Raw genomic sequence first — 27,030 nt, forward strand, 5'->3', positions numbered from 1 at the left:
GCCCTCCAATACTAAATTGGTGATCCCTTGATGCCTCAGAACATGTCCTACCAACCTATCCCTTCTTCTGGTCAAGTTGTGCCACAAACTCCTCTTCTCTCCAATTCTGTTCAATACCTCCTCATTAGTTATGTGATCTACCCATCTAATCTTCAGCATTCTTCTGTAGCACCACATTTCGAAAGCTTCTATTCTCTTCTTGTCTAAACTATTTATCGTCCATATTTCACTTCCATACATGGCTACACTCCATACAAATACTTTCAGAAACGACTTCCTGACACTTAAATCTATACTCGATGTTAACAAATTTCTCTTGTTCAGAAACGCTTTCCTTCCCATTGCCAGTCTACATTTGATATCCTCTCTACTTCGACCATCATCAGTTATTTTGCTCCCCAAATAGCAAAACTCATTTACTACTTTAAGTGTCTCATTTCCTAATCTAATTCCCTCAGCATCACCCGATTTAATTCAACTACATTGCATTATCCTCGTTTTGCTTTTGTTGATGTTCATCTTATACCTTCCTTTCAAGACACTGTACATTCTGTTCAACTGCTCTTCCAAGTCCTTTGCTGTCTCTGACAGAATTATAATGTCATCGGTGAACCTAAAAGTTTTTATTTGTTCTCCATGGATTTTAATACCTACTCTGACATATTCTATTGTTTCCTTTACTGCTTGCTCAATATACAGATTGAATAGCATCGGGGAGAGGCTACAACCCTCTCTAACTCCCTTCCCAACCACTGCTTCCCTTTCATGTCCCTTGACTCTTATAACTGCCATCTGATTTCAGTACAAATTGTAAATAGCCTTTCGCTCCTTGTATTTTACCCTGACACCTTCAGAATTTGAAAGAGAGTATTCCAGTCAACACTGTTAAAAGCTTTCTCTAAGTCTACAAATGCTAGAAACGTAGGTTTGCCTTTCCTTAATCTTTCTTCTAAGGTAAGTCGTAGGGTCAGTATTGCCTCACGTGTTCCAACATTTCTGCGGAATCCAAACTGATCTTCCCCGAGGTCGGCTTCTACCAGTTTTTCCATTTGTCTGTAAGAATTCGCGTTAGTATTTTGCAGCTGTGACTTATTAAACTGATAGTTCGGTAATTTTCACATCTGTGAACACCTGCTTTCCTTGGGATTGGAATTATTATATTCTTCTTGAAGTCTGAGGGTATTTCGCCTGTCTCATACATCTTGCTCACCAGATGGTAGAGTTTTGTCAAGACTGGCTCTCCCAAGGCTGTCAGTAGTTCTAATGGAATATTGCCTACTCCTGGGGCCTTGTTTCGACTCAGGTCTTTCAGTGCTCTGTCAAACTCTTCACGCTGTATCATATCTCCCATTTCATCTTCATCTACCTCCTCTTCCATTTCCATAATATTGTCCTCAAGAACATCACCCCTGTATAGACCCTCTATATACTCCTTCCACCTTTCTGCTTTCCCTTCTTTGCTTAGAACTGGGTTTCCATCTGAGCTCTTGATATTCATGCGTGTGCTTCTCTTTTCTCCAAAAGTCTCTTTAATTTTCCTGTAGGCAGTATCTATCTTAACCCTCATGAGATAAGCCTCTACATCCTTACATTTGTCCTCTAGCCATCCCTGCTTAGCCATTGTGCACTTCCTGTCGATCTCATTTTTGAGACGTTTGTATTCCTTTTTGCCTGCTTCACTTACTGCATTTTTATATTTTCTCCTTTCATCAATTAAATTCAGTATCTCTTCTGTTACCCAAAGCTTTCTACTAGCCCTCGTCTTTTTACCTACTTGATCCTCTGCTGCCTTCACTATTCCCTTCCTCAAAGCTACCCATACTTCTTCTACTGTATTTATTTCCCCCATTCCTGTCAATTGTTCCCTTATGCTCTCCCTGAAACTCTGTAAAACCTCTGGTTTAGTCAGAATATCCAGGTCCCATCTCCTTCAATTCCCAGCATTTAACATTTTCTTCAGTTTTAATCTACAGTTCATAACCAATAGATTGTGGTCAGAGTCCACATCTGTCCTTGGAAATGTCTCACAATTTAAAACCTGGTTCCTAAATCTCTGTCTTACCATTATATAATCTATCTGAAACCTTTTAGTATCTCCAGGGTTCTTCCATGTAGACAACCTTCTTTCATGATTCTTGAACCAAGTGTTAGCTATGGTTAAGTTTTGCTCTGTGCAAATTTTACCAGACAGCTTCCTTTTTCATTTCTTAGCGCCAATCCATATTCACCTACTATGTTACCTTCTCTTCCTTTTCCTACTCTCGAATTCCTATCACCCATGACTATTAAATTTTCGTCTCCCTTCACTACCTGAATAATTTCTTTTATCTCATAATATATTTCATCAATTTCTTCATCGTCTGCAGAGCTAGTTGGCATAAAAACTTCTACTTCTGTAGTAGGTTTGGGGTTCGTGTCTATCTTGGCCACAACAATGCGTTCACTATGCTGTTTGTAGTAGCTTACCCGCATTCCTATTTTCCTATTCATTATTAAACCTACTCCTGCATTACCCCTATTTGATTTTGTGTTTATTACCCTGTAGTCACCTGACCAGAAGTCTTGTTCCTCCTGCCACCGAACTTCACTAATTCCCATTATATCTAACTTTAACCTATCCATTTCCCTATTTAAATTTTTTAACCTACTTGCCCAATTAAGGGATCTGACATACCACGCTCTGACCTGTAGAACGCCAGTTTATTTTCTCCTGATAACAACATCCTCTTGAGTAGTCCCCGCCCGGAGATCCAAGTGGGGGACTATTTTACCTCCGGAATATTTTACCCAAGAGGACGCGATCATCATTTAATCATGCATTAAAGCTGCATGCCCTTGGGAAAAATTATGGCTGTAGTTTCCCCTTGCTTTCAGCCATTCACAGAACCACAACAGCAAGGCCGTTTTGGTTAGTGTTACAAGGCCAGATCAGTCAATCATCCAGACTGTTGCCCCTGCAACTACTGAAAAGGCTGCTGCCCCTCTTCAGGAACCAGACATTTGTCTGGCTTCTCAACAGATACCCCTCCGTTGTGGTTGCACTTACGGTACGGCTATCTGTATCGTTGAGGCACGCAAGCCTGCCCACCAACGGCAAGGTCCATGGTTCATGGAGGGGAGGGGGGGGGATTTGAGTATTCATAGTAATTTTACGAGTAGTGGGTGCAATACACTAAAAGTTCTCTTTTTGATAGAAATCAGTTTGTCAGTTTTGAGCCGTATCATGCCTCAAGAATGGAATTGCCAAGCGTCCCGGTATATCGCAACCGTCGCCGTTATGGACTTTTTTGTCCTGACACCCGAACATGACTCAGTTTTGTTCCGATTTCGCAAAATACTGTTATGAGCTTGGCTCAAGTACTGAAGTATAAAGTAAGAGTACAAGTAAGGAATAATGTTTCGATAATTGAAATAAGAAATATATTAATCGACACTCAAAGATGTCTGAATGAAAGAGAGACTGCCAATTTTATTGGCATGCAAACCAAGATGAATTTGAACAAATTAAAGAATGAGGATCCTAACAAAGAAAAAAATAATTTCCTTTTGAAATTTGAGGAAGAGACATGGCTTTCTATGCCATAGCGTTTCATTACTTAGAGAAATGGGCTATTTCTTTTAATAAGTATTAAGTGTTTGATTTGATGACGCTATCTGAAACGCCAGGTTGGGTGATGAATGAAAACAATATTCTATACCTGACTAAAATTGCTGTAGAGTTTTAAGATGTAATGTTAGCGACAGCCCCGCACAGTGTACAAGTCCGGCACAATCACCCCCCTCCACACCAATCCATATCCTAAGCTCCGCCCATGATCTGCCGCATGTTCCAACACCTTTGTATCACAGATATGCCAGTCATAGTTAGAAGGAAATACAGTTTTTCCGGTACCATTATGAAAAGAATTAGAAATATGTTCATTGAATATGCGACTTGAAACATCATCAATAAGAAAGAGAAATAAAAATGGTATCCACACTGCCATTTTTATTTCATGAGCTTTCATCTGTACTATATCAAAAGATCTGATATTTGTTAACTGCAGTGAGTGCAAATTTCCATCACATAGCGTAATGTAACAATTCTGTTGGGAAATATTAATTGGTAGTATCGCCAAGGATGCTATCCATTATCCTGATTGTCTAAAGTTAGTGTTGTGTACAAACAAGGCAAAGTTGGTTTGTTTCTGATTACCTCGTTAAGACTAATGGGATAATGTAGAAATGCGTAATGCAAGCAGTCAGATATGTATACAGCGACATTCTTCATTAATATTTGCCTCTGTAATGGGTGAATTTTTACTTGTCATCTCTTATGACTGCTTGCTTATAGCAGACACGAGATTACTTTGAGTTCTTCTTCAGTGTTTGAGAGCTTTAGAGCTGCCTATTGTTAAACACGTGTACATAATTTCGTCAGTGTCATTCCAACACATCTTATCGTACTTTAATATCTGTTAGGTATCAATTTTGACAGCAGTTGACCACAACAGTCAAGATTAGGTACCTTGTGTATGATAACTTTATTGAAAGTGCATATCTATGTTTCATTTTGACAGTATTACACAAACTGCTGAGAAGTACTAACAGCACAACACTGCTAGTATCAACAACCGCGGTGAAACAAAAAACGATGAACAAAAACACGTCAGTGACGAGGACTACCAAAGATCATATTGATGCGCTCTTCCTTGGTGCGGGGGGGGGGGGGGGGGGTGGAGGTGTGGAGAGAGGTTAAATGGGCGGGGCTTGTGAAAATTTCCGGGGCTGTCGCTAAAGTTTCCTGATTTCAGGCGGCAGTTGTTTTCAGCAATATGTGTACGTGAAGAACTTTTCACAAACTAAGCGTGACTCGGAAGACTGGAAGTCTAAACACTTCTTGTAAGAAAGGTGGATTTACTTTCTTAAGGGAACCGAAAATCCTGAACGCAAACGCCAATTGCTAAAATTAAATGAGTGTTTGTTTTTTATTTCCGCTCGCAGCGCCACTGAGGGAAGAGTATTTTCGCTGATGTAGACCAAGTGCACTGATGAAAGAAATCGACTGCTGCCAGGGACTGTGGAATCAATCCAACAGTGCCAGTTTAACTTCAATCTGACTTGTCTGGAGTTTTATAAAAACGTAAAAGAGAAGAAAGACTTTCTGAAAATATTAAATCTTCCGAAAAATATGATGTACCAACTACTTCTACCGCAACAAGTTCCAAACAGTTGTGTTGTAAATAAAAAGTAATTACAGTAAATAATTTTTTTTTTAATTTCATGTTTACACCCCCACACAGAGTATTCCGACGACGTCTCAGCTAGATGTGGCAATCCTACTCAAGAGCTAAATCTTACACGTGACACAAGAAACATTATATCCCTTGAGAACTGACAGTTATTCACTCAATATTTGTAAAACAACAACAGCAAAACAGCAATCATACAATTGCTAAAGCCATAATATTGTCCATGTAGTCGATTTCGGTTATTTACGTCACATTGACATAGTGTTACGTTACTATGACATAGGGTTCCCCTTACCTAGCTTGAGATGAAAGCTACCCATTGTCTCAATGTGGACAGCGAAGTGATGCTACATTTAGCTAAGCGAGGGGTTTAGCTACGCCAATGTGTCATGTAATGTATCAAGTTGGATACACAAAAAGTCAACCTCAATTCTCTCAATAAATTTTCGTGAGTGGTTTTTGAAGCTCTTTGGCCCAATCAGTTACCACAGCAGCAGCGTCTTTACCGTAAATAATCCGAACCACTAAATTATTGCACAATTTTATTGGGCAGTGCAGAGAGAACGCGGATTATATTACACAATATTAATGTGCAGTATTATTGGCCGTCCAGGAGCCGCTTACGTCTAGGGCTCATGGTTGAGTTTGAAGAGTTCATCTTTTCACTGTAATGCAGTGGTATCATATTTTAATCGTTTTCCGTTCGTTTTCTTTTTATGTCGGCACTGGTCGTGGGGAGTGAATTTTAGACCTTTCTCACAAGTCTTTTATGGTGATGCATATCCATTAGTATGTATGACTAAATATGTAGATTACCACAACAAATGATGCCGTAACAATCACCCAAGGATAAATTCTTGTGTAATCCCGCAAAAATAATTTGAGCTCCGTCCTAGTTTTTCTCTGTACGGTATAGTGCTCAAATCGTATACCGAGTGTTTTTTTTTTTTTTTTTGTTCATGATATTTAACATGAAAACCTTTTGAAGGGTAATATCCCGAAAATAAATTCAAGACTGCTTCCTTGGCTCGCGTTAGCCTGTTGTCATAGAAACCCATGGAAAATTGAAGTGTTAGTGGTCGTTCAACTAGTTGTGGTGCCAATGTTTGGTGGTGGTTTCATGTACCGTACGAAGTTAGAGTACGACAACGTGTATTGCGTTCTTTTTGTCATTAAGAAAGGGTAAGGAGTTAATGCTGCCCTAACGCAGCTGTTTTAACACAGCACCTGAAGCAGCAATACAGTGCAGCTGCGTATTTTCGTATTCGCCGAATCAGGGCAAATGACAAGGATCACTGCAATGTGTCTTTTCAACGCTAGTGTTTTTAACAACGATTCCGAACGTTTGAATGGCACTACTAAACATTACATTTAATGTGGAATTTTCACTTGGCATAAATTTTGTGCGAACTACGTAATCATCACTTGGCATAAATTTTGTGCGAACTACGAAATTGGTTCAGAGCAGAATTTTCACTTGGCATAAATTTTGTGCGAACTACGTAATCTTCACTTGGCATAAATGTTGTGCGAACTACGAAATTCGTTCATGGCAGGATGTTTCAGTGTTTTCGGGTTACGATAATAAATGTTTGTCAATGCCACGTTTAGTAATACTGTGAAGCATAATCATTGCCATAATCTTTTTACATTACTTACAGTTTTTGTTAACCCAAGGGAACAAGTCTGTACACGAGATGCAAATTATTTTAAACATGCTGTACCGTCATAGGACCTATAGCTAGTGGGCCTACAATCCTTAATACTAATATCAACAGCCACAAGTTTCTTCAGTAGCGCTACCAGACAGACTACCAGTCGTTGACATTACGTGAATTTTCCAAGGAAAAATATTTAATTTTCTTTTCATTTAAACCTATCACACCTAAATTTGCATTTGCGAGATTAGTTCCTTTTTACTGGGACATTATTTTGGTTTAACTTTCACACTTATGTGTCTCCTTCTTCATTATTTTGGTGTTGGGGGCCAGTTTAATCTACTTTTGAGTTGTCACGGTTGTCTGTATTGACAACCTTACAGACCAGAAAATATGAAATTATTCATCTTTCTTTCCGTACATCAGAGGTAGATCTTGCATAATATAGATGTAACGAAGTTTTTTTCATACAATTTTTTCTTGCTTCGTGCCAACCCTGCGAGTTTTGGCAGATCTTAATTTGTGGATAAGATTTTCGAGTAATGTACAACATGAGTAATGTACAACACGGCACATGACGAATTTTCCTCATTCCAGTATGTGTTGTTGAAGATGTTATGCATCCACTTAATGTTCCATGTAGTGAGGATGAACAATTTATTTATTTCTAGGCTTATTGGGATTCAATGGTATGTTTTGTCATATCAATTACCCTATAGCATACAAAGACACCAATATTAGTGGGTTCAATAAGTAGCTTAGAATTAGAAGTAATACTAGTACTGTTGATGCCATTCCTGTGGAAAATTTCCTAGTATGTAAAGTAATATGTGATGCATGACCATTAAAAGTGCCATCAGTGAAAATGATAATTATTTTTCTGTAAGGAAATTACATATGAAGTAAATTTGATGTGAATTCAAAGGAAATGGTTCCAGTAACTCAATCAGTTCCCTACACTCTATTGCTTTTGTATATCAACATTTAATATGCCATTCTCACTCCAGTATTTGGGTGGGATCCTGAAATAACACTTTACCAGTTAGTCAACATACACAAAAACTTAGGTGATGCCAGGTGTAGTGGTTGATACGAGCAACTGTAAATGGAACATGTCTTTATGGTCACTTTCACTTGCCACCATGCATCATAAATTATAATAATGTGGAATGAGTCATTCTACATACATATCACAATTGTTAAATATGGCTGCATTCTAAACATTTATAAAATTTTCCTTTTTTTCTCTGTAAAATATGTGAGATAGTAATTCTACCCACCATCTTTTACACACTACAGTTGGAGCCTAGTAGAAACTCTACAGAGTAAGAGGAATTGTCAGGGAGAAGCTTTTTAAGTTTGTTTTCAAATTTTACATTGTTATCTGTCAAACGTTTTATATCACAGGTAAGTATTAAAAAAATTTGTTGCAGCATTACACATTCCTTTCTTAGCTAAAGACAACTGTAATGTGGAGTGATGCATGTCATTTTTGCTTTTGTTACTGTAATTATGAACATCATTGTTCCTTTTGAACTGAAGTGGATTATTTGCAACAAGCTTCATGTGAACAAATATATGCATCTATACTCTCAAAACCACTATAAGTTGCACAGCAAATGATATATCCCATTGTACCATTTATTAGGATTTCTTCCCATTCCATTCACATATGGAGTGCGGGATGAATGATTGTGTGAATGCCTTTGCACGTGCAGTAATTATTATAATCTTATCCTCATGATCCATATATGAGTGATACATAGAAGTTTGTAGTATATTCCTAGAGTCATCATTTAAAGCTGGTTCTTGACACTTTGGTAATAGACATTTTTGGAAGAGCTAATGTCTATCTTAAAGAGTCTTCCAGTTCACTTCTTTCAGTATCTCTTTGAAACTGATTCATGGATCAAACAAACCCGTGACCTTTCATGCTGGCCTCTCTATACGTTCAATATCCCCTGTTGGTCCAAGGTATTTGTGTGAGATGGCTGGTTCCAGCAGTGACTCATTGATATTATAGTCATAGGATACTACATTTTCTCTTTTTGTGAAGTGCAAAATTGTACATTACTGAACATTTAAAGTAAATTATAAATCTCTGCACCACTCTGAAATCTTATCAAGATCTGACTGAATATTTATGCAGCTTCCTACAGACAGTACTTCATGATACGTAACTGCATCATCTGCAAAAAGCCTGAGGTTTCTGTCAGTATTATAGGGACCCAACATACTTCTCTGGTACACATCTGAAGTTATTTCTACATCCAATGATGACTCTCCATCCAAGTTAACATGCTGTGTCCTTTCTACCAAAAAGGCCTCAATCCAGTTCTCAAATTTCACTTGATACCTCATATGATTGTACTTTTGACAATAAGTATAGGTGTGGTACTGAGTCAAATGTATTTGGGAAATCAGGAAATACTATGATTCCAAGCTTCCATTATTTCATGTGAGAAAAGTGTGAGTTGGGTTTCACATATGTTGTGAAGCAGTAGTCAGAATGTCCAACACATCAAACAGAAGTCTACAAGATAATCATGGCTGTACACCACATATTACCCTTACAGCATATTTTTGAGCAATTAAGACTTTTTACTTAAAGATGTGTTATCCAAGAACATAAATCCATATGACGTTACTGAATGAAATATGCAAAATATGTCAGCTTACTGCTTTGTCTCTCCTCAAGATTTGCAGTGATTCTAAGTGCAAATTTGACTGAACTAATTCATTTTCAGACTTCCAAAATGTGCTTTAACCTGTTTAAATGGCCATCTATAAGAATAACTAAGAACTTTGAAGTTTCCACCATAGTTATTATTTCCTCACCATGTGTTGCACCTATCATTGGTGTAGTACCCCTAAATGTGCAGGAATCAATCTGTTGTCTTTTTAAAATTCTCAGAAAACCAGATATTTTTGAGCCTATTGTTTACTATTTCTTCTGTTTCTGTGTCTATGCTTTGATGGTCATAATACCTTTGTTATCTGCAAAAATAACCAATTCTGTTTGTTATATATTACACAGAAGATCATTTCAATATCTGAAGAACAGTAGTGGACCTATGATTGAACCTTGGGGACCCACATATGTGATTTCTCCTCAGTCAGGATAATGGCCATGCCTACGTTGGTTGAATTGCTAAGTACAGTTTTATGCATTCTTTTGGTTAGGTATGACATTATCAATCCCATAAAAATTTAATTCATATAGCAGAATGTTGTGATTCACACAGTCAGATGCCCTAGACAGGTCACCGGGAAATACCAGCTGGCACTATTTTAGTATTTAATGCTTGTAAAATCTGGTGGGTGAACATGTAAATGGGGTGCTCAGTAGAGCAACTCTTCTGAAACCCGAAGTGTTATTTCTGAGGGTATTATTTTGCTTAAGTGAGAGATTATTCTAAAATACATCACCTTCTCATTAATTTTGTAAAATGACGTCAGCAGTGAAACATGTCAGTGATTAATGATGTCGCTCCTATCACCTTTCTCCATGAAAAACCAGTCTCAGTATGGAATTTGTCGTGTACAGTTATTCAATGATGGATTTCACTTATTTAAGCTCTGTTTAATATATTAAAGCAATTTGGAAGATACTGTTAATTCTTCAGTTAAATAATTTTATTATGAGCAAAATTCTCTGTATTTTTAAAACTGATTATATAACATGTTGAGGGTTAAGCCATGCTTTGTCAGTCATGCACCACCTTGTACCTTGAAACTAAAGGTATTTTACCATGAAACGGGTGATATTTGCAAATGAACCAAGTTTCTTTAATGTCTAAATAATTATCTCTGTCCTGAAAATGGAAATTTGTGTTAGTTGCCAATAGCTTCTATTTCAAAATGTAGGCCCACTTAATGTGTAACTGGTTTTTGATAAAACTTCTTATTAAATAGATTCCATTTAAAATTATTTATGTCTAGCAGAATAATAATGTAACAGACAGATGATTAAATAAAATACTGACAAGATTATTTTGATTACAATAGAGTATTTGCTCCCATGTGTGTGGCCATATTGTATGTTGGAACATTTTTTCACATTTGGGAAAGACTTACTTTTCTGGGGTAATCTTTTTAATGTCAGAAAATGCGTGCCATCATATAAAAACAGAATAAGAAAAAAATGTCAAACTTGTATTATGGGACTGGCTAGAGACCAAAGTCTGAAAATTACTCCAAGGTTTAGCCCTCTTCCATTGTAATAGTCACTCCTCTTCTTTTTCAGCATTGTCTCAGGACCACTCTATGAACTTCCAGATGTCTTTCCTTTGTTTTTACAGAAGCAAGAAATAAAACTTTATTTTTTTTTCTTCGTATTACTACAAGCATTCCCTTGGTTGGCTGGTTGATTCGGGGGAAGGGACCAGACAGTGAGGTCATCAGTCCCAGTGGAGTAGGGAAGGATGGGGAAGGAAGTCAGCCATGCCCTTTCAAAGGTACCATCTTGGCACTTGCCTGAAGATATTTAGGGAAATTATGGAAAACTTTTCACTATGTTTTTTATTATCCAAAAGTTGCAACAAAAGAAAAGGCAGTTGAAGTAATGGGATTTCACTCCACTGATTCAATGAAAGCTAAATTTGTTCCAATAAAATGATATATTATTTGCCCCATTCTGTTATGTGACTGGCAAGGTGCCTTCAGCAGAGCTACAAGCTGATGGTTATAGAATTCTGTATAAATTTCCACAGAGTATTTTAGTAAAAGAAATTTAATGTTTTTTGTCAATAAATTGTAGTTTTCTTAAATAAAAGATTGATAATTATAATCATAGAAATGTGTGTTTCACTGATGTTTAGCTTATCAACATTTTAAAAATCATGGAGTTTTAAAGGGGGTCATTGAGATCCCTTTACAGGGGTCATACTCATACTGCACTACACCAACATTTATCTCAGGACCATTTTGCACTTGTGTATAATAAAATAAATTTAAGGGGTCAGTGTAACCCCACAGGATGTGGTAACATAGACTCATTTCAATTACTTTTTTTTTCTACCAATTATTGAAAAATATAAGACACACAGTGCATTAGGGGTGTTTGTATAGAAATAATGCAGAGTAATAGAAATCATCATCAATAGAAATTGATATATGCAAGAGATATTCTACAAAAACATAAAAAAGGGTCAGTCTTATCCCAGATGACACTGTCAGTATCTCACATAATATGAAAAAGTTCTTATTATAATACTGTCTTGTTGGCCATGAGCTAGTAGTTGCCATGGGTATCATTAATAATTGATATGGGGTATCAGCTTATAGATCACATTCTGTAAGTCTTCCTTTATTTCTACTACACAAATTGAGGCATATTTGCACAGAATATGTGGGTGTTTGTAGTACCCAGAACAAGAACAGTAGTAGACTGAAAAGCATATGTTTGAGCCAATGCTTGATGCCCAAATGTCAGTCCTCAGATTAACTTAACATAACAAATGTGCCACAAAGTTATTGACTGTGATTCATAATAAAACTGTCTCATATTTCATACTTTGTATGTATTAAGAAAATCACAGGAGAAGCACTCTAGAAATACGTTCTCTCAAACATTCAGTTCAAAATTACTAAGAAAGTGATATGGATATGGTTGCTGAGGCATAGCAGATAATGCTACCATATTAAAATCATCCAAAGTGACACTTAAAAAAATATTTTCTTGTTGGAAGTGGTGTTACTTGATCTCCCAAATTGGTGAACATATGAGACTGTGATGATGCAGTCCAACACAGTGACAAGTGTATGTATACCATGTGTGAGCCCAAACTGAGTTTATAGCATAACTTTATTACTTTAATGCTAGTTTAAAGAATGTTACATATTGTGGCTTTGATAGTGTCTTTGGTATTTCTAAATAGATTTCCATTCCTGCAATGTTAAATGAATATTTGTGAATTGTGCTAGTCCCACTACAGTAGTCAATAATTGCATCTTGTATGCAGAGGCTATGATTGCTTATTGAGGGCAGACAAGAAGAGTGAAATCTTAGGCACAAATCAGTTGAAGTGACATTTATAAATCTATAAACAAACTACTGATTAGCAATTACAAAATAAAAGACTGTTATGGGTTCAATAATTTTATTATAATGTGTGTTGTAGATGAAATCAGAATGTACTGCCAAATGAAATCCTAGATGAAAGAATTTTTCCAAAATGAGCTATGACTAGCATTACACTGAGGAGTATGAAAATAGTGAAAAGAACTCCTAAGAAATATTGAATGATGTCATTTTGCATATGGCTGTTAAAAGAATCTTCTCTGATAATAGTTTTGATATTTAGTCATTGCCAAGTATTGTGGGATGCTAAACCTCCCTCTACAACATTAACTTGTGACATGCTGGAACATAATTCACAGCAGTCTTACTACCAAATATGTATGTGGAAGTATTAAGTTTACCCACTCTTCCACACACCATGCGAGCATGAACAATCCATCTAGCACAATGACAGCAATCAGCTAGCATAAAACTAAACACTACATCCACAATATACACCAAGGAGAAATGACCATCTAGCCAATTTTGTGGTGGGATATGGTAATCCATCTACCACAATGGCTAGCTGACAGTTTCATTTTAGTGTGTGTTATGGATGTATTTTTTTTTCTTTTGAGCTAGATGATTGCTGTTACTTTTCTAGAGCTACATGACTTTGTGCTCATATGAAGTGTGGAACAGCAGGTGAACTTATACCTCCACACATACTTGTTTTCAGATTCTGGGAACTATGTTCCAGCATGTCACAACTTAATGTTATAGAGGGGGTTTTAATATCCTACAGTGCTTGATTAAACATCAGAATGAAAATCACAATAAGCCTTTTTAGCAGCCACATGTGGAATGACTTCACACAATGATTACACTAAATCTGTGGACTTAGTTCTCATAAAATACTAAGTAATTATGATCCTGCTGTCATTGTACTACTCATATCCAGATCAACAGGAAACTGTATACACAAATAAATACTACCAGTATATTGAATTATTTAGGATTAAAGGAGATGACTCACCTAAAAGCAGAAGTGCTGCGTTGTTGACAGCTACACACACAAAAGGTACAGCGGTTTACTTTGCTGGCTTTTGGAATGGGATTCGCTTCTCAGGCTGTACAACACACACACACACACACACACACACACACACACACACACACACACACAGATATATGCCTGTCTCCCTATATTGTGCTCATTCCACTCAAATGTGTGTGTGCATGTGGTTGTTTCTCCTACAGCTTGAGAAAGGAATTCAGTTCCAAAAGCAAGCGAAGTAAAGTTCTGTAAACTTTTGTGCATGTATCTGTCATATCTGTTGACAATGCAGTGCTTCTGCCTTTAGGTGAGTCACCTCCTTTATTCGTGAGTAATTCGTTATTCTCAACCAGAATTTTCCCTTACATTATTTTACTACCAATATGTTGCTATTTCAAAAGTAACAGAAGCTTAGATAAACAACAGTTTGGTTTTAAGTCTCAGCAATAAAATCAACTGAAATCTTGATAAATGGTATTCATGAATGGTTTTAAGTCTCATGTATCAGCAGTAAAAGCAATTTAAATCTTGATAAATAACATTTATGAAGGATATGATAGAGTTAAGCAAAGCTTTTGAGTCTGTGCCACATGGTACAACAATTAGGAAATTAGCCTTTTATGACATTCAAGATAAATCATTCAAATTATTGAGTTTTACATAGCAACTGACTGCATCTACTGCACCAAAATAGGCGGAAATCAAAATTAAGCAATATGTAAAGAAACGTTCCTCAAAGTCTGTTCTTGGACCTTTCCCATTTATTGAGCATGTTAATGACTTTTTGAATTGTATGAGGGTAAGTCAATTATTATCCACACTTTAGTTAAATTTTTTTGTATTTTGGTAATACTGTCATTTTATGTTGATGATGCATGCTTTGTTTATTTGTTATTATATCTTTGTAATTTTCAGGCGGCTAGGTTAGTTTTGTTATTGCTGCCGTACTGTTAATCATGGTTGCTCTGCTGTTTATTTGCACCAAAGAAGAGCAACTTTCAATGATCCATTTTTTGTGGTCATAAGGTGTATCAGGGGCCGAAATTCATCGAAGACTTTCGGTACAGTATGGGAACTGTGTTTTGCCACAACGGAGTGTCTTCAAATGGATTGAAAAATGCTGAAATAGTCACACAAGTGTTACGCATGATGACGGAGCCAGACGAACATTTACTGCCACAAATGAAGAAACCATTGAAGGTTCATGTGAAATGATTCTCTTAGACAGGTGATTAACTATTGACAAAATGGTACATTGTCTGCAAATTAGTCATGGTTCTGCCTAGAAAATATTCCTCAACAGACTTAGGTTTTGTAAAGTTTGTGCAAGATGGGTCCCAAAACAACTCACACAGTTGCATAAACAAACACACTTGGACATTTGGAACAAAACATTTGGATCATTATGGTAATGAAGGGGACAACTTCTTAGACAGGACCATTACTGGTGACGAAACATGGAATCATCATTATGAGCCAGATAGTAACGGCAGAGTATGGAATGTAAACATCCAAGTTCACCAAGCAAGAAAAAGATCAGAACCTAACCGTCCGCAGGAAAACTGATGCTTACGGTTTTTTGGGACGCACAAGGTCTATTACTGGAACATTATGGGGAAAGGGGCACAACAATAAACAGTGTACATTACAGGAAGCCAGGCTGAAGCCTGCAATTTGAAGCAAAAACCAAGGATTGCTGTCAAAATGTGTTGTGTTGTTGCACGACAATGAAAGTCTGCATACTGCTGCTCACACTGCTGAAACGCTCCAGAAACTCAAATTTGAAATACTGGATCATCCTCCATATCGTCCCAGTCTTGCCCCTTCTGACTATCACTTGTTTGGTCCACTCAAACAGGCATTAAGTGGCCGTCAATTTGCCTTGGACAAATCAGTGAAAGGAGCGCTGCATTCCTGGCTTGCAGTTCAGCTGAGAACCTTCTTTTATGAGGGAGGGCATCAGGAAGCCTGTACAACGATGGACCAAGTTTGTTGAAACACAAGGAGAATATGTTGAAAAATGATGTTCTTGGAAGTTTCCTATTTGATTATAATAAAATTTTATAACTACTTTGAGGAAAATAATTGATTTACCCTCGTATAACATACAGTAGTATACTTTATGCTAATGATGATGTAACACTAATAACAACAAGAAGTAATTTGTAAGATATTCCAGAGAACAAGTAAATAATGCAAGAGACTAGTCATTTGTGGCAGGCCAACCATTTCTGCTTTAGCCTATCAAAAACATAACATGTTGTCTAGGAACTGTTGATCATCAAAAGTGACTATGAAATAGTGAAATTACTGGGACTGATGACTGATCAAAACCCCTCTTTGGAAGAACAAACATATTGTCTCTGCAGCAAACTGGTATTTTTTTTAATTGTATAAATTAAGAACAATATGAGCAAACAGCTATTATTCTGTTGCATCCCTTGAAGTTTTCCCATCAGACAGATTATTCCATCATCTTTCAGTCATGCATCCAGGACGCCATTTCATTTTCCAATATTTCAGATGATAATGCTACAGGCACCAAGGTGAGTTGGCGACTGATTTAAAACCACGTGACACAAATGGAATAATTGCACATGCATCAGAGGTAAGGCAATTGCCACACAATTGATGAGTCTATGATGCCTGGCATTCCAACATATGTGTGCATTTTAATAATGAGACTCATAATTCATAAGCACTGTGGATTTGCTGACTTGGTTCTTGCTGTGTTTTGTACTTAAACGTATGAAGTTTTATCTGTGACTGATACTCTTGAGCTGATTGTCATACCTCTTATGCACATACATTTGCTCCTCAGTATATTTATGTCGGGTGGATTTAATTCAGTCACCATCAGAGATAGCTGCACAGTTATCAGTCTGAGTGTCAGAAGAAGAATTAATTATGTGTTGGATACACACCTGAAAGATGATGGAATATTATTTTAATGTATTTCACTTTTTTTTCCATTCCCATCAGCAATGTGAAAGTTTTCTATGGGAAAATTGCCCAGGAACTGAGTATATTTTCACACTGCAGGAGAAAGCAGTTACAGTACTGGTATTAACATGTAGATAAACCTTCAAAAACCATTTTAAATCCCTTAATACAATAATGTCACCTACATTATGTGTACATAATTATTTAACGTCAGTCAGAAAAAATATAGAGAAATTTAACATGAGATGTGCACGTACACAGCACCAGAAACAGACACTGTCTGGAAATCCCTCTAGACTTTTACTAATCCGTGTTAACAATAAGTACCTAAGTGTAAAATTTTTCAAGTTGTACACATTAAAGAAATGAGAAAGGTGTTAGAAAGTTGGCTACAATGTAAAGAATTTTATTCAGCTGTATATTTTGGAAAATCAATAATTTTAAAATCAAATAATGGAAAGTCCAGGACAGAATAACAATATGTAAAGGAAAGGATTGCTACTCACCACATAAAAGAGGCACTGAGCCACAGAAAGACACAATGGAAAAGAGTGATAAACATTTAAGCTCTCAGACAAAAAGGTACTTCTCCTGATATAGAAAACACACATGTTAATACAAGTGAAACTCTCACACACATGGGCACTGTCTCTGGATGCTGGGGCTCAACTGCTGACTGCCACTTCATCTGTCATTGTCAGCATTATGCTATGAGTGGATGATGGGGCTAGCGAAGAGGTGTGGTGTGGAGAGGGGAAGGGATGGTAGGGTAGGGGTAGGGGAAGGTGCTAAGCTGCCTGTGGGAGCGTGCAGGGACAGGTGCAGAGTCAGAAGGCTGTGCCTGAGGGATGGAGAAAGCCAGAATGGAAAAGAGAGAGTATAGAAGGGCAATAGACTAGTAGGTGCATTGGTGGGACAGGAGGTGTGCATAGTGCTGGAGCGGATCAGGAAAGGGTATAGGTGAATGGATGACTGAGCCTAGCATAGGTCGACAGGAGGAAAAGTGGGGGAGTGGGTCGTATTTATGAGAAAGAAATAATGTAAGGATATATTGCAGGGAGAGTTATCACCTGCACAATTCCGAGATGCTGGCATTAATAGGAAGAATCCAGGAGACACAAGTCATTCAAGTGAAGCATATTGTGTTGGACAGCATTTTCTGCAACTGGGAGAGCCAGCCATCTCTTACCTACAGTTTGGTGGTTGCTACTTACGCAGATAGATAGCTTATTAGCTGTCATGGCCATGTAGGTAGCAGCACAGTGGTTGCAGCTTAATTTGTAGATTACATAGATTCTTTCACAAACATCCCTCTCTTTGATTGAGTAGGAGATGTCTGTGACAAGAACGGAGTAGGTACAAGCGAGAGCATGTATGAGACAGGCGTTGCATCTAGGTCAATTGCAGAGATGTGAACCATGAGGCAAGTGGGTTTGGAGCAGGGATGGAGCAGGAATGAACAAGGATATTGCTTAGGCCTGATGGGAAACAGAATACATGTGTCAAGAGGTAGTCAAAATCCTACTGCAGAAGGTGATTCACTTTCTTCAGTTCTAGGTGGTACTGAGTCAATGAGATGAGTGCTTCTTTGTGGCCAGACAGTGGGCATTGGGAAGGTAGTAGGTGACTGGAGAGGCAAGGTACAAGAGATTTGTTTTTGGACAGGATTGGAAGGGTATTTTCGCCTGTGAAGACCCGTGAGACCCTTGGCATATTTGGAGACCAACTGCTTATCACCAAAGATGTGATGAGCTTGGTTGGCAAGATTGTACAGAACAGACTTTGGAATGGGTGGTAGCTGTTGAAGTGGAAGTATTGTTGGTGGTTGATTGGCTTGTGTGGATGGAGTTTATGACATATCCATCATTGAGATGGAGGTCAACATCAAGGAAGCTGGCTTGTTGAGGAGGAGGATAAGGTGAAATGAATGGGGGAGAAGGTATTGAGGTTCTGGAGGAATTTGGATAGGGTACCCTTACTCTAGGTCCAGGTATGAAGATGTCTTCAGTGAATCTGAACCTGGTGTGGGTTTGAGATTCTGTGTGGTTAGGAGCAATTCCTCTAAATGGCCCATGAATAAGTTGGTAAAAGATGGTGTTCTACAGGTGCCCATTTGTTTGTAGGTGACGCCTTTGAAGGAGAGATAATTATGAATGAGGATTTTGTAAGTCACCATGAGCAGGAAGCAGGTTGTAGGTTAGGAGTCAGTTGGGCTTTGGGAAAGGTAAGATCAATAACAGCAAGGCCATGAGCATTGGGAATGTTAGTGGAGAGGGAGGTGACATCAGCTGTGATGAGTGGCATGGTGGGTGGTAAAGGATCTGGGACTGTAAGGAGACTGTGGGGAAATTGATGGTGTCTTTAATATAGGAGTGTGGGTTACAGGTGATAGGCTGAATGTATTGATCTGTGAGAGCAGAGATTCTCCCTTTGGGGGCACAGTAACTGTCCACAATAGGGTATCCTGGGTGGTTGGATTTATGGACTTTAGGAAGCATGTAGAAGGTAGGAGTACTGGGAGTGATGCAGATGAAGAGAGAATAGACTTGGGGGAGAGGTTCAGGTATGGACTTAAGGATTTGAAGAGGGGCTAGAGATCCTGCTGGATTTCTGCAATGGGGTCACTGTGGCAGGGCTTGTAGGTGGATGTATCTGACAGCCACTGTAGTCCATGCACCAGGTGGAGCCTTTGTTGGCAGGTATGATTATAGTGTTGAGATCAGCTTTTAGACAATGAATTGTGTTTTTTTTTTTTCGAATGATGGTGAGGCCAGGTTGAAGGTTAGGAACCCCTCTGCTGCCCTCCTTTCTTTACATATCTTCATCCACTGGCTTGCATGCCATTATCATCTTTTTATTTATTTTTCTCTTTGATCTGAATGTGTTTTCATGTTGATTTTAGTTCATTTTCATCTTTCACCATAGACCCTACTGCCTAATATTTTAACTTTTCCCCCCATATTCCTGTGTTTCATTCATTTTGTGTTTTTTCCCAATGTATATTTACGTGTTTCTTGTGCTCCAATATGGTCCTTACTCCTACCATCTGCACCAGTACAGAAAAGTTGCTTTATCCCTAGCTCGAACCCAGTCCTATATACTGTTCCTACATTTTTGTGTAGCTCATGGAAACCCCACAAGCTGCCTGACCATCAAATGACCCACCTCTGTCCACTACCCTTCCTTCCACAATGGCCTCTATCTGTTCTAACTCCATCAGTCTGTAGCCCTCACCAACCTAATCTGGTAAAACTGTATAAATCAGACACAAACCTCCTTGCAATACCCATACCCCATCCATAAAACTGTCTTGCTCTGTAATCTCAAATTCCTGCATTCCGTCAGCCAGAATGAAATGTTTGCTCTCTAGAGCAGCTTGCACAACACTACCCTGAAAAACTCTCCAACCTGGTCACCTTATACTACCACCTTGGACTATCACTATCCACCATGTCCACAAGAGCCTCTATCACACCTTCCCTGCACCCTCTATTAACCAACAAACCTTTCCTTGTAAACCTACATTTACCATACTCTCATAAGCTTTCTCCCAGTGCCACAGAATCCAGAACCTCTGACTCACTGAAACATCAGTCCTTATCATCTGCTGCACTTCAATGTTCAGTAATGCTGTGCTGGTTAAAGACCTGCTCGCATTCTCTTGGTTGCTACAGGACAAATTTTTCTCACCTACCCTACAAAATCAGACTCAATCTGAAACCAGTAATGAAGACTGCGGGACTCATTTCACACATCCATCTATCTGTGATTAGTACCACTGCCTACTAATCACAACCTGTTAACTTTCAGGAATCTCCTAACTTTGAGTCTTTCCTCACTATCAGTCCTTAAATCCCTCAACTTGGATACCAACATTACATCTGGAGTAAGAATTACAACCCACCACCTAAAAACTGATTCTGTCCTTAGAATCCTACCTGCTGGCTAAGTCTTAGTCAGACTCCACCACTGTAGTTAAGAACCACAGGGATTACCTGGTGGAGAGACACTCCCATTTGTCTGATACGTCCTTACCACAGTGATTGCATTCCTGAAATCCAACAGGATTTACAGTCTCTTTTCAAATCCTTAAGTTCATCCCAGAACCTCTCCCTTGAGTCTCTCTCTCTCTCTGTCTCTGTCCTCGTCTCCACCACACACAGAACTCCCACCTTCTACATACTTCTTCCTAAAGTTCATAACCCCCTCCCCCAGGATACCTCATTGTTGCCAGTTTCTGTGCACCAACAGGGAGAGGTCTCTTCTCTCATGGACCAACACTATTAGCCTATTACCCACAACCTACACTTCTATATCCTCCTCCACAGACTCTCCACAGTTCCTGTTCCTGCACCACTTAGTGGCCTGCTCATCACTGTCAATATCACCTCCCTCTACACTAACATCCCCAATGCTCATGGCACCCTCCTATGCCAACCTATTCATGGGCCATCTAAAGGAAATGTCCCTAATCACCCAGAATCCCAGATGCTGCAGCTGGTTCAGATTAATTGACGACATCTTTGTGATCAGGACAGAGGGTGAGGATACACTGCTGACATTTCTTTGGAATCATCTCCCTCATTTGCTTCACATTGTCTTCCTGAAGCCAACAAGACACATTCTTTGATGCTGACCTCCATCTCAAGGATGGCTACATCGGTACCTCTGTCCACACAAGCCAAACAACCACAAACAATATCTATACTTCAACAGCTGGCACCCATTCCACCCCAGGACGTCCTTTACATGCAACCTTACCACCCAAAGTCATCACATCTGCAGTGATTAGCAGTCGGTCTCCGTGTGTGCCAAGGCTCTCAAGGTATTCACAGATTGAAAATATCCTCCCAATCTTGTCCAGAAAAAGATTTCCTATGCCTTATCTCTCCAGTCCCTTACTGCCTCCCTCGTACCCACTGTCCAGCCACAAAGAAGCACTCATCTTGTGACTCAGTATCACCCAGGACTGGTGAGACTGAATCTCCTTTTCCAGTAGGATTTTGACTACCTCTCCATATAGCCTGAAATGAGGAATATCCTCTCCACTATCCTCCCCACCCATTCTACTGTGATGCTCCACTGCCCACCGAACCTAAGTAATATACTTGTCCATTTCTGATCCACCCCTGCTCCCAGCCCCCTTGCCTCATGGCTCATATCTCTGCGACAGACCTAAATGCAAGACCTGTCTCATACATGTTCTCACTTGTACCTACTCCATTCTTGTCACGGACATCTCCTACCCAAACAAAGAGATGTCTGTTTGTGAAGGAATCGATGTAATCTGCAAATTAACCTGCAACCACTGTGCTGCTACCTACATGGCTGTGATAGCTAATAAGTTGTCTGTCTGCATAAGTAGCAACCACCAAACTGTAGCTAAGAGATGGCAGGCTCTCCCAGTTGCTGAATATAATGTCCAACACAATATTCTTCACTAGAATGACAGATTCATATTTTGTGCCTCCTGGATTCTTCCTATTAACACCAGCATCTCTGAATTGTGCAAGTGGTGACTCTCCCTGCAATATATCCTTATATTCTTTGTTTATGGTAAAAGTGCCCCAACCCCCTTTCTCCTCTCAACCTTTTCTAGGCCCTGTTGTCCATTTGCCAATCCTCTTTCCTTATCCACTCCAGCACTATGCACATCTGCTATTCCACCAATGCACCAACTGTCTATATCCCTTCTGCACTTCTCTCCTTTCTGCTCTGGCTTTCCCCATCCCTCCGGCACTGCCTCCTGACTCATCACTTAGCTGCCCTTCCTGTCCCCACATGCCCCCACTGGCAACACAGCATTTCCCCCACCTTTATCCTGCTATCCCTCTCCCTCCCCATCCCAGAGCTGCTCCTGAAAGCTTAAAAGTGTATCTGCTTATCCAAGCTTAAATTTTTATCAGTCATTTTCCAGTGTGTCTTTCTGGGAATGGGAATGAATGCCTCCTCTACATAATAATTTTAAAATATTTTACTTAAGTAATAAAACATTTGTTTGTAATAAAACATTTGTTTTATTGTTATTTAAGTACTTTCTGTGCTGATGTATATGATAATTCTAATGAAGCATGAGATTACTGAACAAAACAGATACTTTGTATGATTGTATTAAAAGTCATGAAAGCTCGTAATTATGATATTCTACAGTAGAAACATATTTTAGTAGCTGCTTTGGGGAGTAAAAGTAGAATAAATTAACCAGCATGTGAAGCAAAGTTTTTAACTGTTTGTGTCAATAGTTATTTCAGCTGCTTTGATCTTTTTGCCATTACTTGCAAGTATTCATACATAGTGTTACAATCTTGCCATACAGTAGATTCTTATAATTTCCTAACTACTTAACCACTCTACATTTGCTCTTCTTTTTTTGCAGATGTAAAACAAATTGTTATTCTGGAGTATAATATTCCCATATGACAAACTGATTTACATTCTTCCAAGTGGAACTCACCTATATTGCAAACATGGAGAATGCTGAATGGGACCTTTCAGAAGACAAACAAGAACATTCTGCTGAAGATCTCAAACTTCATAAATCATCATTGCAGATTATTGCAACAGCCTCATCCATTAGAGAATCTTATGAGAGAAGAAGCCCTTTTCGCAGTCAACATACCACACTAACATCACTACCTCCTGAACCAAAAAAGATGTGTTTACCTTTTGTAAGTTTTATTCTCATACAAAAATATGAATTAAAAACTACTGTAATTAAGGAGGAATATGCTCCAGTATATTGTCTTCTATTCATATTGGTCATATTACATGGTAGTGTATGTTATTTTTTAAAATATTGGTGTAACCTTTAGTCATTTTCAATCTGTGGGAGTCATTTGCTGATCTTTACATCCATTGTTAAATATCTGAAGTGACATTAATTCAGCTTTAAACTTCCACAGATATCAACAACTTTGGAGCCTTGTTAATTGTTTTGGATTTTATTTCTGATTTTTAGCACCTGTGGTTTATATCTGCTACATTTGTATATAAGAGGGTGGTACTTGTTTCTACTTTGTGAAGAAACATGTAGAAGTGAATTTCAGAAACTTTACTTATTGGGTTTGGTTTCCATGTGAACGTGAATGCCTGGATGCTAATGCTTTTGCCAGTGGTAATGTGAGCGCATTGCCAAAATTTCTTAATGCTTTAGAAGAGGTCCTATAAAATATGAGTACTGTGATAGTTATTGAAGATTTGATGAATTTCCTTTTGGCTGGCAAAGCAGGCTTAAGTGATACCTCTTTCTCCCTGTGCTTTGTGCTGTACATAAACTATATAATGTAGCACTTCATATTTCTTTAAAAATGCATTAATATTGATTGTGTTTGATGCTAATTTTCAACTGTTGCAGTGGGTGCATGTTTGTTTTGTGCTTGATCAACTATTGGCCTTGATTTAAGTTACATTTTCTAACAGGAACTAAACATGTTGTGATCATTATTTCCTATTCCAAAAGTCCTCTATGCTGATGAAGTAATTTACAGGGTCCTACTCATAGAGTTTAAAGAGCTTGTCAATTTTTCACTTTGATTTTGCAGATCTTTATGTGTACATTGTTGTTATTTTTTCAACAACTACTGTACATTAGAACCTCTGTTTCCAATTTCATTCATATCATTCTCAAGGAAATAAAGTTGGTTCATTACCTACAGACTAATATGTTCTTTCAACAGTCTGTTCCATCTAGTTTTCAGAGAAAGCATTTATAATAATTGTGCCAGTGTGGCACCGGTGGCCACAGACAATGGTCATATACTGTGTGATCAAAAGTATCCAGACACCTGGCTGAAACTTACAAGTTTGTGGTGCACACTATTGGTAATGCTAGAATTCAATATGGTGTTGGCCCACCCTTAGTCTTGAGGACAGCTTCAACTCTCGATCAGGTGCTGGAAGGTTTGTTGGGGAATGGCAGCGAATTCTTCACATAGTGCTGCACTGAGGAGAGGTATCATTGTCGACTGGTCAGGCCTGACATGAAGTTGGCATTCCAAAACATCCCAAAGGTGTTCTATAGGATTCATGTCAGGCCTTTGTCAGGCCTCTGCTGCAGGCCGTGCATTATGAACAGGTGCTTGACCGTGTTGAAAGATGCAATCGCCATCCTAAAATTGCTCTTCAACAGTGGGAAGCAAGAAGGTGCTTAAAACATCAATGTAGGCCTGTGCCCGTGATAGTGCCATGCAAAACAACAAGGGGTGCAAGCCCCCTCCATGAATAACAAGACCACAGCATAACACCACCACCTCCCAATTTTCCATGAGTTGTCATTCCACACAAGGTTTTTCCACTGTTCAATCGTCCAATGTTTATGATCCTTACACCAAGTGAGGCATCGTTTGGCATTTACCGGTGTGATGTGTGGCTTATGAGCAGCCGCTCAACTGTAAAATCCAAGTATTCTCACCTCCCGCCTAACTTTCATAGTACTTGCAGTGGATCCTGATGCAGTTTGGAATTCCTGTGTGATTGTCTGGATAGATGAATGCCTATTACATATTACAACCCTCTTCAACTGTCAGCAGTCTCTGTCAGTCAACTGATGAGGGCAGCCTGTACGCTTTTGTGCTGTACATGTCCCTTCAGATTTCCACTTCATTATAATATTGGAAGCAGTGGACCTAATGATGTTTAGGAGCGTGGAGATCTTGTCTACAGACGTATGACACAAATGACACTCAATTACCTGACCACATTTGAACTCTGTGAGCTACACAGAGTGCCCCACTCTGCCCCCTCACAATGTCTAATGACTACTGAGGTTGCTGATATGGAGTACCTATCAGCACAATGCACCTTATATCGTATGTTTTGGGGGGGGGGGGGGGGGGTGTCTGGATACTATTGACCACAAAGTGTATGTGTTTGTCTGCATGCACACATTTGTGTGTGTGTATGTGTTTTGTCAATTTCAGAAGAAGGCTTTTTGGCCAAAAACTTATTTGTTTAGTGGTCTTTTTGTTGTGCCTGTCAGTGACTCAATATTCTTCTGTCAGTAATTTGCACCATACAAAAGGTAAACCACTAAAAAAACATGTTCTTTAAATATCACCAATGTTAAAGGATGAATGTGAAGTACAAGTTAGAACTGTACTGATTCAAGCCATATGATGTAAGCATAAGTCTAGTACACAACATCATTCCCAATAGAGAGAAGGTCCAAGCCTGGGCTTCCTTCACTCATTGACATTTAATTTGCTGGAAAGTTGATTACAATATACACTCTACTGCAGAGTCAATGATTCAGTCTGGAAGCCACCTGTATGTTGTAAGTCACCTTCAACCACTCTCTCTTAGTGCTGTTAGTCCATCAAATTATGCAAGAGAGCCTCTATTGAAAGTAGGAGACAGGTGCTACCACATTGGCACTTCAAGGGAGGCCATGAGGTTTATTGAATTGCTCAGTTGCTGCATTCTGATGTGTGCTGGGGTCGATTCTTATTCTTCATGATGGCATCAGACCTTGGAATATTTCGCTACCTGGTTTGTCCTTCTGGCTCTCTCTGGCAGCCTCAAAGATCTTTGTAATATTGATACAACTGAAAATTGTTGTCAGTGGTTGCTTGCTTGATGTATACTATAGAGCTTATGCTTTTAAGTGGTCTCTTCTACATTTATTACCACTTTGAATGTTGCAATGACAAGTCTGGTTGTACATTACTCTGATTGCACAGGTTGTACATTACTCTGGTTGCACAGGATGTGAAACTCAAATCTCTCCTCAGTTCACTCATAGGACAATATAGCTTCCATGATGGAGTAGCATAATAAACAGTGGTATTTAAATCCACAGATCAGTGGCCTTCGATAAACTTTCCACACAGTCAGGTTAATGGAGCAACACTTAATAAACACTACACAGCATCAATTCTTAATTTAAGAAGCAACTGGTTATTTCTGTCCAGTGATTTGACATGAGGCATTGCACATATGATAAGAAACCAGTTAGCTTATGTCATGCCAGCCAGAGAAAGATTCCAAAATCAGATACTGGATCATAAGGCATAGCCAGTAGCAGAAATAGATCACAATTTAGTAGTGATGAAGAGTAGGCTGAATTTTAAGAGACTAATTGGGAAGAATCAATACACAAAGAAGTGGTATACAGAAGAACTAAAGAACGAAGAAATACACTTG

At 38.7% G+C, this 27,030-nt stretch overlaps 1 protein-coding gene across 1 annotated transcript in view; it reads left to right on the forward strand.

The window, feature by feature from the left end:
- The first annotated feature begins 6,247 nt into the window (after positions 1–6,247).
- The window catches only part of LOC126271938 (cilia- and flagella-associated protein 251-like), a 681,069-nt gene continuing 660,286 nt past the window's right edge, over positions 6,248–27,030 (forward strand). Inside the window, exons 1-2 of the mRNA XM_049974362.1 lie at positions 6,248–6,413; positions 23,267–23,558. Coding sequence (XP_049830319.1) covers positions 23,358–23,558 — 201 coding nt within the window. The 5' untranslated portion in view covers positions 6,248–6,413; positions 23,267–23,357. The remainder of the gene's footprint in view (positions 6,414–23,266; positions 23,559–27,030) is intronic.

This window comes from Schistocerca gregaria, chromosome 1, assembly GCF_023897955.1.
Source record: "Schistocerca gregaria isolate iqSchGreg1 chromosome 1, iqSchGreg1.2, whole genome shotgun sequence".
Taxonomy (NCBI): Eukaryota; Metazoa; Arthropoda; class Insecta; order Orthoptera; family Acrididae; genus Schistocerca; species Schistocerca gregaria.